Genomic DNA, 15,134 nt, shown 5'->3' on the forward strand with positions numbered 1-15,134 from the left:
CCGCTCCACATTTTCGTTGGCTTGTTTTGGACTTAGGGCAGATACGAGGTATACTGCGTCATCAGCGTACGTTGCTATCATTTGGGTTGAGTTTGCGTGTCTTGGTGGCTGCGGCATGTCGGCAGTGTAAAGATTATAGAGCACTGGGCCAAGTACGCTTCCTTGCGGCACTCCAGCGGTTATGTGCTTTAGGCTTGAGGTGATGTTGTTACAGCAGACGACATGGAAGCTTCTGTCTGAGAGATAGCTGGTGAGTAGAATGTATAAATTGTCAGATATTATCGTTTTAACTTTGCAGAGAAGACCCTGATGCCAGACTCTATCAAAAGCTTCCTGGATATCCATGTACACAGCACTGCAATGCCGCTGCGCTTCGTAGGATCTGAGGATAAATTGCGTGACTCGTCTGATTTGCTGTTCCGCTGAGTGCTAACTTCTGAAGCCAAATTGATGGTTTGGAATAGCCATGGCAAAGCTTTCTTCTTCAAAGAGTCGCTTGAGGATGAGGCGTTCAAGGATTTTGGAGAAGCCTGTAAGCTGGGTGATGGGTCTGTAGGACTCAAGCCTATCACTCGGCTTTCCTGGTTTCCTTAACATAGAGATTTTTGCGCATTTCCAGGAATTTCGGAAGTGGCCGAACTGCAGAGCCGAGTTGCATATCAACAGCAGATACTCGATGGCGGATGTTGGCAGAGATTTAATGACGCGATTGTCGATACTGTCGAGACCGGGTGCCTTTATCGTCTTGAGCTTCTTAATTTCTGATTATTTGAGCAGCTTCATCTGGACCGTTTTCTTGTAATACTGCGTTAATTTCTTCTCTGTCTTCTAGGGCTGCCGTGATCTTTGGCGTGAAACGTGCTTCCAGGTGCTGCGCAAAGGCCTCAGCTTTTTCCTCCGTAGTTTTGCACCCAGGATCAGCAGGAGCTTGCTGCCCTTCCGCCACGTGCCTTCTGATTGGCAGATTTGGAATGGGCTGTCTCTTGATTGTGTTGGTGAGCCGCCATAGTTTCTACATGCTGTACCTATCAGTTTGGTCGATGTCGTGTAGCAGTCTGTTCATTTGTTTGTCTTTTTGTAGCTTGATCCGTTACTTATTCTGTTAGTCAGCTGATTGATAGTGCGTGCAATGAGGGGGTTGGAGCACCTATCTTTTTGGTTGATTTTGCAGAGAATTCTTTTGATCTTGATCGCTTTCAGCGTTTGCGAGTCAAGATGAAAGTTTTGCGATCCGTACACTGTGTGCTGGTTACTTGAGGTTTGCGAAGCCAATTCAGCTGCAATGTAAATGTTCTTTTCAAGGATAGCAACTGCATCATCTATGTCGTCGCCGTTGTGAAGTTCAGTCTCCAGATGGATTCGCTGTTCTAGGTGAGCTTGAAATCTTCTGATATTTGCATTTTTTGGTAATAGTATCTTCTTTTTCCCATATTCAGGTCTCAGGAGGAGTTTAATGATTTGCATGTTGTGATCTGAACCTAAGTCATATGATGTTTCAATGTGAATTAAATTGTGTCTAATACCCTTATAAACCGCAAAGTCTATAGCAGACGGCATGGGTGGGGGATCCAGTGGTCAGTATGCTTTGGTCGTTTTCCTGGATGCATTTCAGAAGTGCATCCCCTCTTCTACACGATCTTGGAATGCCCCACCACTGGCTTTTGGCGTTCCAATCCCCAGCTACGACAAATCTGCTACCCAGAGAGTCAAATACCTGTTTAAATTGTGTATCAATCCATTCGTGTGCAGGTGAACAATAGATCGCACCAATGTTTATTGTTTGATGGTTTTTTATTTTTGCAGCTATGGTGCACATCTGGATGGAGTCCTCTCTTGTTGGTGCGAGGGAAATGTGCGGGATGTTGTTTCTGTTGTGTTCGTCTTGCGAACTAAATTGGTAGTCTCTCTTCATGTCGAACCAATTTCCATCGCCACCTGCATTAGCAGGGGGCAGGGAGGCTGACATGAAGAGAGAACCGTTTTATTTGTTTATACTCTTATAATTAGCATATTTTACAAATTGTTTCGCGCCAACTGCTTATCTACATTACATGTAGTTGCAGAAGTGGCTGTAAATTGGCAGGGTAACATTTCTTACGGTATTGGCTTACTTGGTATTTATTTTTTTTTAGTAGCTATCGATAATTTGGCTAAATGCCAGGGTAACACTAAACTTATTGCTACTTTGTTTACATTGTTTTTGTTTTTAATTATTTCAGGTGGAGTATGCAGCCGTGAAGAACATCATTACGCCTATTGGTCTCGTCGTCGGCTGCGAAGTGGAATCCTTGCGAGTGTCGGCGCTAAACTGTGACTGCAGGACAGCATCAACAGTGCTGAAGCTGGCCAAGGTCCAGTGCATCGTCATTCTGGATGTGGATTACCAATTTCTGTGCAGGTGAAGTGGCTTCGTATCTGTGGAAGAATAAAAAGGTTTTTAGTTTCTTTTCAGCCGCCGCCATCATCTGGATTCTGGAGCTGCCGCCGTCCATCATCAGGTTCTCTGCTGGGGCCGTCATTTGCCTGCGTAGCAGCTGCATTAGCGCTACTGCGGCTGATTTCCATATTGTGTGTTGCAAATGGATTGCGCAGCCAGTTCTCGCGTCTGACTTGGAACAGTATTGTTTGGATGGCTGTCAGGCTTCTGTTGCTGTTTGGATTGTGCTCTTCTATCATTGCGGCATACCTTGGCCTGGCCAGCCTTCTTGGAATGTATGGGTGCGTTGCGATCTCACAGGCAAGTAAATTTGTGTGCTGCATTAGCCGAGTGTAGCAGTTCCTGCAGAGTCTGTTATAAACTTCTTCCACAGTTGCTACTTGGAGATCCGCATGCAGTGCGTTGTTGCTCACATACCGGGGAGCATTTGTCATTGCTCTGAGAGCTTTGCTTTGGATCATCTGGAGCTTGGCCATTTGCATGCTTGAAGTCAGTGGCCCCCAGACTGGCAAGGCATACTGCCATATTGGGGCAATCAGCTGCTTATAGAGGAGGACCTTTGGAGTTAGTGGGAGTTTACTGTTTCTGCCGATGATCCAGTCGAGCTTTTTGATCCGGGCCCTTGTTTTAGTGACAATAGCCGCTACATGCTTATTGAAATTGAGTTTCGTATCCATATGTATTCCCAGGTATGGCATGACGGATTTTTTGGCCAGGAGTTGCCCGGCTAACCTTGGAACTGGAGTGTGTTGCTGCACAGGTGAGAGAGTGTGTAGAACATGAGCAGTTTTTGCAAGACTGATGGTTATTCCCCATTTCTTAGACCATGATAATGCATCAGCCAGGAGCCGCTCCACATTTTCGTTGGCTTGTTTTGGACTTAGGGCAGATACGAGGTATACTGCGTCATCAGCGTACGTTGCTATCATTTGGGTTGAGTTTGCGTGTCTTGGTGTCTGCGGCATGTCGGCAGTGTAAAGATTATAGAGCACTGGGCCAAGTACGCTTCCTTGCGGCACTCCAGCGGTTATGTGCTTTAGGCTTGAGGTGATGTTGTTACAGCAGACGACATGGAAGCTTCTGTCTGAGAGATAGCTGGTGAGTAGAATGTATAAATTGTCAGGTATTATCGTTTTAACTTTGCAGAGAAGATGCTGATGCCAGACTCTATCAAAAGCTTCCTGGATATCCATGTACACAGCACTGCAATGCCGCTGCGCTTCGTAGGATCTGAGGATAAATTGCGTGACTCGTCCGATTTGCTGTTCCGCTGAGTGCTAACTTCTGAAGCCAAATTGATGGTTTGGAATAGCCATGGCAAAGCTTTCTTCTTCAAAGAGTCGCTTGAGGATGAGGCGTTCAAGGATTTTGGAGAAGCCTGTAAGCTGGGTGATGGGTCTGTAGGACTCAAGCCTATCACTCGGCTTTCCTGGTTTCCTTAACATAGAGATTTTTGCGCATTTCCAGGACTTTCGGAAGTGGCCGAACTGCAGAGCCGAGTTGCATATCAACAGCAGATACTCGATGGCGGATGTTGGCAGAGATGACGCGATTGTCGATACTGTCGAGACCGGGTGCCTTTTTCGTCTTGAGCTTCTTAATTTCCGATTTGAGTTCCTGGATGGTCACAGGTCTGATTATTTGAGCAGCTTCATCTGGACCGTTTTCTTGTAATACTGCGTTAATTTCTTCTCTGTCTTCTAGGGCTGCCGTGATCTTTGGCGTGAAACGTGCTTCCAGGTGCTGCGCAAAGGCCTCAGCTTTTTCCTCCGTAGTTTTGCACCCAGGATCAGCAGGAGCTTGCTGCCCTTCCGCCACGTGCCTTCTGACTGGCAGATTTGGAATGGGCTGTCTCTTGATTGTGTTGGTGAGCCGCCATAGTTTCTGCATGCTGTACCTATCAGTTTGGTCGTTTGTAGCTTGATCCGTTACTTATTCTGTTAGTCAGCTGATTGATAGTGCGTGCAATGAGGGGGTTGGAGCACCTATCTTTTTGGTTGATTTTGCAGAGAATTCTTTTGATCTTGATCGCTTTCAGCGTTTGCGAGTCAAGATGAAAGTTTTGCGGTCCGTACACTGTGTGCTGGTTACTTGAGGTTTGCGAAGCCAATTCACCTGCAATGTAAATGTTCTTTTCAAGGATAGCCACTGCATCATCTATGTCGTCGCCGTTGTGAAGTTCAGTCTCCAGATGGATTCGCTGTTCTAGGTGAGCTTGAAATCTTCTGATATTTGCATTTTTTGGTAATAGTATCTTCTTTTTTCCATATTCAGGTCTCAGGAGGAGTTTAATGATTTGCATGTTGTGATCTGAACCTAAGTCATATGATGTTTCAATGTGAATTAAATTGTGTCTAATACCCTTATAAACCGCAAAGTCTATAGCAGACGGCATATGTCGTCGATTTGAAGGGAAATGGGTGGGGGATCCAGTGGCCAGTATGCTTTGGTCGTTTTCCTGGATGCATTTCAGAAGTGCAGCCCGTCTTCTACACGATCTTGCATTGCCCCACCACTGGCTTTTGGCGTTCCAATCCCCAGCTACGATAAATCTGCTACCCAGAGAGTCAAATACCTGTTTAAATTGTTTATCAATCCATTCTTGTGCAGGTGGACAATAGATCGCACCAATGTTTATTGTTTGATGGTTTTTTATTTTTGCAGCTATGGTGCACATCTGGATGGAGTTCTCTCTTGTTGGTGCGAGGGAAATGTGCGGGATGTTGTTTCTGTTGTGTTCGTCTTGCGAGCTAAATTGGTAGTCTCTCTTCATGTCGAACCAATTTCCATCGCCACCTGCATTAGCAGGGGACAGGGAGGCTAACATGAAGAGAGAACCGTTTTATTGGTTTATACTCTTATAATTCGCATATTTTACAAATTGTTTCGCGCCAACTGCTTATCTACATTACATGTAGTTGCAGAAGTGGCTGTAAATTGGCAGGGTAACATTTCTTACGGTATTGGCTTATTTGGTATATATTTTTTTTTAGTAGCTATCGATAATTTGTCAAAATGCCAGGGTAACACTAAACTTATTGCTACTTTGTTTACATTGTTTTTGTTTTTAATGATTTCAGGTGGAGTATGCAGCCGTGAAGAACATCATTACGCCTATTGGTCTCGTTGTCGTTTGCGAAGTGGAATCCTTGCGAGTTTTTTTTTTTTTTTTTTTTTTTTTTTTTTGTTGTTGTGTGACTACAGGAAAGCTTCATGCCGACTCAGCCGAAGCCGAAGTGAGGGACTCTAACCGCTCTAAAACCAACCACACCTATCCCGGATCCCGGCGGTACTGTCGCGAGATATTACTTCGCCGGGGGGAGATGCCCGTAGGGCTCTTCTCTTAACAATCTCCTTTATCCTTTATCTCCTAGCATTGCGTGCTCTTTCTTCGCGACGCAGTTTGGTAACCATAGTTACGGCCATGAATCTAATCGCGGCCCAGTTTCCTTCCGACTCCAGCATGCATTCTGCCAGGTTTGTCACCGCTGGCATTCTTCCAAGCTTGTTGCTTAGATCCTCTCGTTCTTGCCGAAATCTTGGACATTCGAAGAAGCAGTGCTCTGCGTCTTCGATGACCCCGGCGCAGACCACGCAGAAGGGGTCGTCCTCGTGCTTAAACCTATGCAGGTAGGCTTTAAAGCAACCGTGTCCTGTCTGCAGTTGTGTCAGGTGATACTCCACTTGTCCATGGCTACGGTTCAGCCAACTCTTCAGGTCTGGGATTAGCCTATGGGTCCATCGCCCTTTGCTGCTGTTATCCCACGAATCTTGCCATTGCAGGATTGTGCGCTGCCTTGGAATCCTTGCGAGTGTCGGCGCTAAACTGTGACTGCAGGACAGCATCAACAGGGCTGAAGCCGGCCGAGGTCCAGTGCATCGTCATTCTGGATGTGGATTACCAATTTCTGTGAAGGTGAAGTGGCTTCGTATCTGTGGAAGAATAAAAAGGTTTTTAGTTTCTTTTCAGCCGCCGCCATCATCTGGATTCTGGAGCTGCCGCCGTCCATCATCAGGTTCTCTGCTGGGGCCGTCATTTGCAGGCTGTCAGGCTTCTGTTGCTGTTTGGATTGTGCTCTTCTATCATTGCGGCATGCCTTGGCCTGGCCAGCCTTCTCGGAATTTGTGTGCTGCATTAGCCGAGTGTAGCAGTTTCTGCAGAGTCTGTTATAAACTTCTTCCACAGTTGCTACTTGGAGATCCGCATGCATTGCGTTGTTGCTCACATACCGGGGAGCATTTGACATTGCTCTGAGAGCTTTGCTTTGGATCGTCTGGAGCTTGGCCATTTGCATGCTTGAAGTCAGTGGCCCCCAGACTGGCAAGGCATACTGCCATATTGGGGCAATCAGCTGCTTATAGAGGAGGACCTTTGGAGGTAGTGGGAGTTTACTGTTTCTGCCGATGATCCAGTCGAGCTTTTTGATCCGGGCCCTTGTTTTAGTGACTATAGCCGCTACATGCTTATTGAAATTGAGCTTCGTATCCATATGTATTCCCAGGTATGGCATGACGGATTTTTTGGCCAGGAGTTGCCCGGCTAACCTTGGAGCTGGAGTGTGTTGCTGCACAGGTGAGAGAGTGTGTAGAACATGAGCAGTTTTTGCAAGACTGATGGTTATTCCCCATTTCTTACACCATGATAATGCATCAGCCAGGAGCCGCTACACATTTTCGTTGGCTTGTTTTGGACTTAGGGCAGATACGAGGTATACTGCGTCATCAGCGTACGTTGCTATCATTTGGGTTGAGTTTGCGTGTCTTGGTGTCTGCGGCATGTCGGCAGTGTAAAGATTATAGAGCACTGGGCCAAGTACGCTTCCTTGCGGCACTCCAGCGGTTATGTGCTTTAGGCTTGAGGTGATGTTGTTACAGCAGACGACTTTGAAGCTTCTGTCTGAGAGATAGCTGGTGAGTAGAATGTATAAATTGTCAGGTACTATCGTTTTAACTTTGCAGAGAAGACCCTGATGCCAGACTCTATCAAAAGCTTCCTGGATATCCATGTACACAGCACTGCAATGCCGCTGCGCTTCGTAGGATCTGAGGATAAATTGCGTGACTCGTCCGATTTGCTGTTCCGCTGAGTGCTGACTTCTAAAGCCAAATTGATGGTTTGGAATAGTCATGGCAAAGCTTTCTTCTTCAAAGAGTCGCTTGAGGATGAGGCGTTCAAAGATTTTGGAGAAGCCTGTAAACTGGCTGATGGGTCTGTAGGACTCAAGCCTATCACTCGGCTTTCCAGGACTTTGGGAAGTGGCCGAACTGCAGAGCCGAGTTGCATATCAACAGCAGATACTCGATGGCGGATGTTGGCAGAGACTTAATGACGCGATCTCACAGGCAAGTAAATTTGTGTGCTGCATTAGCCGAGTGTAGCAGTTCCTGCAGAGTCTGTTATAAACTTCTTCCACAGTTGCTACTTGGAGATCCGCATGCAGTGCGTTGTTGCTCACATACCGGGGAGCATTTGTCATTGCTCTGAGAGCTTTGCTTTGGATCGTCTGGAGCTTGGCCATTTGCATGCTTGAAGTCAGTGGCCCCCAGACTGGCAAGGCATACTGCCATATTGGGGCAATCAGCTGCTTATAGAGGAGGACCTTTGGAGTTAGTGGGAGTTTACTGTTTCTGCCGATGATCCAGTCGAGCTTTTTGATCCGGGCCCTTGTTTTAGTGACAATAGCCGCTACATGCTTATTGAAATTGAGTTTCGTATCCATATGTATTCCCAGGTATGGCATTACGGATTTTTTGGCCAGGAGTTGCCCGGCTAACCTTGGAACTGGAGTGTGTTGCTGCACAGGTGAGAGAGTGTGTAGAACATGAGCAGTTTTTGCAAGACTGATGGTTATTCCCCATTTCTTAGACCATGATAATGCATCAGCCAGGAGCCGCTACACATTTTCGTTGGCTTGTTTTGGACTTAGGGCAGATACGAGGTATACTGCGTCATCAGCGTACGTTGCTATCATTTGGGTTGAGTTTGCGTGTCTTGGTGGCTGCGGCATGTCGGCAGTGTAAAGATTATAGAGCACTGGGCCAAGTACGCTTCCTTGCGGCACTCCAGCGGTTATGTGCTTTAGGCTTGAGGTGATGTTGTTACAGCAGACGACATGGAAGCTTCTGTCTGAGAGATAGCTGGTGAGTAGAATGTATAAATTGTCAGGTATTATCGTTTTAACTTTGCAGAGAAGATCCTGATGCCAGACTCTATCAAAAGCTTCCTGGATATCCATGTACACAGCACTGCAATGCCGCTGCGCTTCGTAGGATCTGAGGATAAATTGCGTGACTCGTCCGATTTGCTGTTCCGCTGAGTGCTAACTTCTGAAGCCAAATTGATGGTTTGGAATAGCCATGGCAAAGCTTTCTTCTTCAAAGAGTCGCTTGAGGATGAGGCGTTCAAGGATTTTGGAGAAGCCTGTAAGCTGGGTGATGGGTCTGTAGGACTCAAGCCTATCACTCGGCTTTCCTGGTTTCCTTAACATAGAGATTTTTGCGCATTTCCAGGACTTTCGGAAGTGGCCGAACTGCAGAGCCGAGTTGCATATCAACAGCAGATACTCGATGGCGGATGTTGGCAGAGATGACGCGATTGTCGATACTGTCGAGACCGGGTGCCTTTTTCGTCTTGAGCTTCTTAATTTCCGATTTGAGTTCCTGGATGGTCACAGGTCTGATTATTTGAGCAGCTTCATCTGGACCGTTTTCTTGTAATACTGCGTTAATTTCTTCTCTGTCTTCTAGGGCTGCCGTGATCTTTGGCGTGAAACGTGCTTCCAGGTGCTGCGCAAAGGCCTCAGCTTTTTCCTCCGTAGTTTTGCACCAGGATCAGCAGGAGCTTGCTGCCCTTCCGCCACGTGCCTTCTGACTGGCAGATTTGGAATGGGCTGTCTCTTGATTGTGTTGGTGAGCCGCCATAGTTTCTGCATGCTGTACCTATCAGTTGGTCGATGTCGTGTAGCAGTCTGTTCATTTGTATTGTCTTTTTGTAGCTTGATCCGTTACTTATTCTGTTAGTCAGCTGATTGATAGTGCGTGCAATGAGGGGGTTGGAGCACCTATCTTTTTGGTTGATTTTGCAGAGAATTCTTTTGATCTTGATCGCTTTCAGCGTTTGCGAGTCAAGATGAAAGTTTTGCGGTCCGTACACTGTGTGCTGGTTACTTGAGGTTTGCGAAGCCAATTCAGCCTGCAATGTAAATGTTCTTTTCAAGGATAGCCACTGCATCATCTATGTCGTCGCCGTTGTGAAGTTCAGTCTCCAGATGGATTCGCTGTTCTAGGTGAGCTTGAAATCTTCTGATATTTGCATTTTTTGGTAATAGTATCTTCTTTTTTCCATATTCAGGTCTCAGGAGGAGTTTAATGATTTGCATGTTGTGATCTGAACCTAAGTCATATGATGTTTCAATGTGAATTAAATTGTGTCTAATACCCTTATAAACCGCAAAGTCTATAGCAGACGGCATATGTCGTCGATTTGAAGGGAAATGGGTGGGGGATCCAGTGGCCAGTATGCTTTGGTCGTTTTCCTGGATTCTTTCAGAAGTGCAGCCCGTCTTCTACACGATCTTGCATTGCCCCACCACTGGCTTTTGGCGTTCCAATCCCCAGCTACGATAAATCTGCTACCCAGAGAGTCAAATACCTGTTTAAATTGTGTATCAATCCATTCGTGTGCAGGTGGACAATAGATCGCACCAATGTTTATTGTTTGATGGTTTTTTATTTTTGCAGCTATGGTGCACATCTGGATGGAGTCCTCTCTTGTTGGTGCGAGGGAAATGTGCGGGATGTTGTTTCTGTTGTGTTCGTCTTGCGAACTAAATTGGTAGTCTCTCTTCATGTCGAACCAATTTCCATCGCCACCTGCATTAGCAGGGGGCAGGGAGGCTGACATGAAGAGAGAACCGTTTTATTTGTTTATACTCTTATAATTAGCATATTTTACAAATTGTTTCGCGCCAACTGCTTATCTACATTACATGTAGTTGCAGAAGTGGCTGTAAATTGGCAGGGTAACATTTCTTACGGTATTGGCTTACTTGGTATTTATTTTTTTTTAGTAGCTATCGATAATTTGGCTAAATGCCAGGGTAACACTAAACTTATTGCTACTTTGTTTACATTGTTTTTGTTTTTAATTATTTCAGGTGGAGTATGCAGCCGTGAAGAACATCATTACGCCTATTGGTCTCGTCGTCGGCTGCGAAGTGGAATCCTTGCGAGTGTCGGCGCTAAACTGTGACTGCAGGACAGCATCAACAGTGCTGAAGCTGGCCGAGGTCCAGTGCATCGTCATTCTGGATGTGGATTACCAATTTCTGTGCAGGTGAAGTGGCTTCGTATCTGTGGAAGAATAAAAAGGTTTTTAGTTTCTTTTCAGCCGCCTGCCATCATCTGGATTCTGGAGCTGCCGCCGTCCATCATCAGGTTCTCTGCTGGGGCCGTCATTTGCCTGCGTAGCAGCTGCATTAGCGCTACTGCGGCTGATTTCCATATTGTGTGTTGCAAATGGATTGCGCAGCCAGTTCTCGCGTCTGACTTGGAACAGTATTGTTTGGATGGCTGTCAGGCTTCTGTTGCTGTTTGGATTGTGCTCTTCTATCATTGCGGCATACCTTGGCCTGGCCAGCCTTCTTGGAATGTATGGGTGCGTTGCGATCTCACAGGCAAGTAAATTTGTGTGCTGCATTAGCCGAGTGTAGCAGTTCCTGCAGAGTCTGTTATAAACTTCTTCCACAGTTGCTACTTGGAGATCCGCATGCAGTGCGTTGTTGCTCACATACCGGGGAGCATTTGTCATTGCTCTGAGAGCTTTGCTTTGGATCATCTGGAGCTTGGCCATTTGCATGCTTGAAGTCAGTGGCCCCCAGACTGGCAAGGCATACTGCCATATTGGGGCAATCAGCTGCTTATAGAGGAGGACCTTTGGAGGTAGTGGGAGTTTACTGTTTCTGCCGATGATCCAGTCGAGCTTTTTGATCCGGGCCCTTGTTTTAGTGACAATAGCCGCTACATGCTTATTGAAATTGAGCTTCGTATCCATATGTATTCCCAGGTATGGCATGACGGATTTTTTGGCCAGGAGTTGCCCGGCTAACCTTGGAGCTGGAGTGTGTTGCTGCACAGGTGAGAGAGTGTGTAGAACATGAGCAGTTTTTGCAAGACTGATGGTTATTCCCCATTTCTTAGACCATGATAATGCATCAGCCAGGAGCCGCTCCACATTTTCGTTGGCTTGTTTTGGACTTAGGGCAGATACGAGGTATACTGCGTCATCAGCGTACGTTGCTATCATTTGGGTTGAGTTTGCGTGTCTTGGTGGCTGCGGCATGTCGGCAGTGTAAAGATTATAGAGCACTGGGCCAAGTACGCTTCCTTGCGGCACTCCAGCGGTTATGTGCTTTAGGCTTGAGGTGATGTTGTTACAGCAGACGACATGGAAGCTTCTGTCTGAGAGAGAGCTGGTGAGTAGAATGTATAAATTGTCAGGTATTATCGTTTTAACTTTGCAGAGAAGATGCTGATGCCAGACTCTATCAAAAGCTTCCTGGATATCCATGTACACAGCACTGCAATGCCGCTGCGCTTCGTAGGATCTGAGGATAAATTGCGTGACTCGTCCGATTTGCTGTTCCGCTGAGTGCTAACTTCTGAAGCCAAATTGATGGTTTGGAATAGCCATGGCAAAGCTTTCTTCTTCAAAGAGTCGCTTGAGGATGAGGCGTTCAAGGATTTTGGAGAAGCCTGTAAGCTGGGTGATGGGTCTGTAGGACTCAAGCCTATCACTCGGCTTTCCTGGTTTCCTTAACATAGAGATTTTTGCGCATTTCCAGGACTTTCGGAAGTGGCCGAACTTCAGAGCCGAGTTGCATATAAACAGCAGATACTCGATGGCGGATGTTGGCAGAGATGACGCGATTGTCGATACTGTCGAGACCGGATGCCTTTTTCGTCTTGAGCTTCTTAATTTCCGATTTGAGTTCCTGGATGGTCACAGGTCTGATTATTTGAGCAGCTTCATCTGGACCGTTTTCTTGTAATACTGCGTTAATTTCTTCTCTGTCTTCTAGGGCTGCCGTGATCTTTGGCGTGAAACGTGCTTCCAGGTGCTGCGCAAAGGCCTCAGCTTTTTCCTCCGTAGTTTTGCACCCAGGATCAGCAGGAGCTTGCTGCCCTTCCGCCACGTGCCTTCTGACTGGCAGATTTGGAATGGGCTGTCTCTTGATTGTGTTGGTGAGCCGCCATAGTTTCTACATGCTGTACCTATCAGTTTGGTCGATGTCGTGTAGCAGTCTGTTCATTTGTTTGTCTTTTTGTAGCTTGATCCGTTACTTATTCTGTTAGTCAGCTGATTGATAGTGCGTGCAATGAGGGGGTTGGAGCACCTATCTTTTTGGTTGATTTTGCAGAGAATTCTTTTGATCTTGATCGCTTTCAGCGTTTGCGAGTCAAGATGAAAGTTTTGCGATCCGTACACTGTGTGCTGGTTACTTGAGGTTTGCGAAGCCAATTCAGCTGCAATGTAAATGTTCTTTTCAAGGAAAGCCACTGCATCATCTATGTCGTCGCCGTTGTGAAGTTCAGTCTCCAGATGGATTCGCTGTTCTAGGTGAGCTTGAAATCTTCTGATATTTGCATTTTTTGGTAATAGTATCTTCTTTTTTCCATATTCAGGTCTCAGGAGGAGTTTAATGATTTGCATGTTGTGATCTGAACCTAAGTCATATGATGTTTCAATGTGAATTAAATTGTGTCTAATACCCTTATAAACCGCAAAGTCTATAGCAGACGGCATATGTCGTCGATTTGAAGGGAAATGGGTGGGGGATCCAGTGGCCAGTATGCTTTGGTCGTTTTCCTGGATGCATTTCAGAAGTGCAGCCCCTCTTCTACACGATCTTGGATTGCCCCACCACTGGCTTTTGGCGTTCCAATCCCCAGCTACGATAAATCTGCTACCCAGAGAGTCAAATACCTGTTTAAATTGTGTATCAATCCATTCGTGTGCAGGTGGACAATAGATCGCACCAATGTTTATTGTTTGATGGTTTTTTATTTTTGCAGCTATGGTGCACATCTGGATGGAGTCCTCTCTTGTTGGTGCGAGGGAAATGTGCGGGATGTTGTTTCTGTTGTGTTCGTCTTGCGAACTAAATTGGTAGTCTCTCTTCATGTCGAACCAATTTCCATCGCCACCTGCATTAGCAGGGGGCAGGGAGGCTGACATGAAGAGAGAACCGTTTTATTTGTTTATACTCTTATAATTAGCATATTTTACAAATTGTTTCGCGCCAACTGCTTATCTACATTACATGTAGTTGCAGAAGTGGCTGTAAATTGGCAGGGTAACATTTCTTACGGTATTGGCTTATTTGGTATTTATTTTTTTTTAGTAGCTATCGATAATTTGGCTAAATGCCAGGGTAACACTAAACTTATTGCTACTTTGTTTACATTGTTTTTGTTTTTAATTATTTCAGGTGGAGTATGCAGCCGTGAAGAACATCATTACGCCTATTGGTCTCGTCGTCGGCTGCGAAGTGGAATCCTTGCGAGTGTCGGCGCTAAACTGTGACTGCAGGACAGCATCAACAGGGCTGAAGCTGGCCGAGGTCCAGTGCATCGTCATTCTGGATGTGGATTACCACTTTCTGTGCAGGTGAAGTGGCTTCGTATCTGTGGAAGAATAAAAAGGTTTTTAGTTTCTTTTCAGCCGCCGCCATCATCTGGATTCTGGAGCTGCCGCCGTCCATCATCAGGTTCTCTGCTGGGGCCGTCATTTGCCTGTGTAGCAGCTGCATTAGCGCTACTGCGGCTGATTTCCATATTGTGTGTTGCAAATGGATTGCGCAGCCAGTTCTCGCGTCTGACTTGGAGCAGTATTGTTTGGATGGCTGTCAGGCTTCTGTTGCTGTTTGGATTGTGCTCTTCTATCATTGCGGCATACCTTGGCCTGGCCAGCCTTCTTGGAATGTATGGGTGCGTTGCGATCTCACAGGCAAGTAAATTTGTGTGCTGCATTAGCCGAGTGTAGCAGTTCCTGCAGAGTCTGTTATAAACTTCTTCCACAGTTGCTACTTGGAGATCCGCATGCAGTGCGTTGTTGCTCACATACCGGGGAGCATTTGTCATTGCTCTGAGAGCTTTGCTTTGGATCGTCTGGAGCTTGGCCATTTGCATGCTTGAAGTCAGTGGCCCCCAGACTGGCAATGGCATACTGCCATATTGGGGCAATCAGCTGCTTATAGAGGAGGACCTTTGGAGGTAGTGGGAGTTTACTGTTTCTGCCGATGATCCAGTCGAGCTTTTTGATCCGGGCCCTTGTTTTAGTGACTAATAGCCGCTACATGCTTATTGAAATTGAGCTTCGTATCCATATGTATTCCCAGGTATGGCATGACGGATTTTTTGGCCAGGAGTTGCCCGGCTAACCTTGGAGCTGGAGTGTGTTGCTGCACAGGTGAGAGAGTGTGTAGAACATGAGCAGTTTTTGCAAGACTGATGGTTATTCCCCATTTCTTAGACCATGATAATGCATCAGCCAGGAGCCGCTCCACATTTTCGTTGGCTTGTTTTGGACTTAGGGCAGATACGAGGTATACTGCGTCATCAGCGTACGTTGCTAGCATTTGGGTTGAGTTTGCGTGTCTTGGTGGCTGCGGCATGTCGGCAGTGTAAAGATTATAGA

The 15,134-nt window shown here is 46.3% G+C and overlaps 1 protein-coding gene across 1 annotated transcript; it reads right to left on the reverse strand.

The window, feature by feature from the left end:
- Positions 1–6,248: 6,248 nt before the first annotated feature.
- On the reverse strand, positions 6,249–8,149 carry LOC113566948. Its single transcript, XM_026994188.1, has 2 exons — positions 7,791–8,149; positions 6,249–6,560 (listed from the first exon to the last, which is right to left on the reverse strand). Exons 1-2 carry the CDS (start codon positions 7,960–7,962, stop codon positions 6,283–6,285), a joined length of 450 nt encoding a protein of 149 aa, XP_026849989.1. The 5' UTR covers positions 7,963–8,149; the 3' UTR covers positions 6,249–6,282.
- Positions 8,150–15,134: the final 6,985 nt, after the last annotated feature.

This window comes from Drosophila persimilis, unplaced genomic scaffold, assembly GCF_003286085.1.
Source record: "Drosophila persimilis strain 14011-0111.01,24,50 unplaced genomic scaffold, DperRS2 tig00001337-arrow-arrow-pilon, whole genome shotgun sequence".
In the NCBI taxonomy this organism is placed as follows: domain Eukaryota; kingdom Metazoa; phylum Arthropoda; class Insecta; order Diptera; family Drosophilidae; genus Drosophila; species Drosophila persimilis.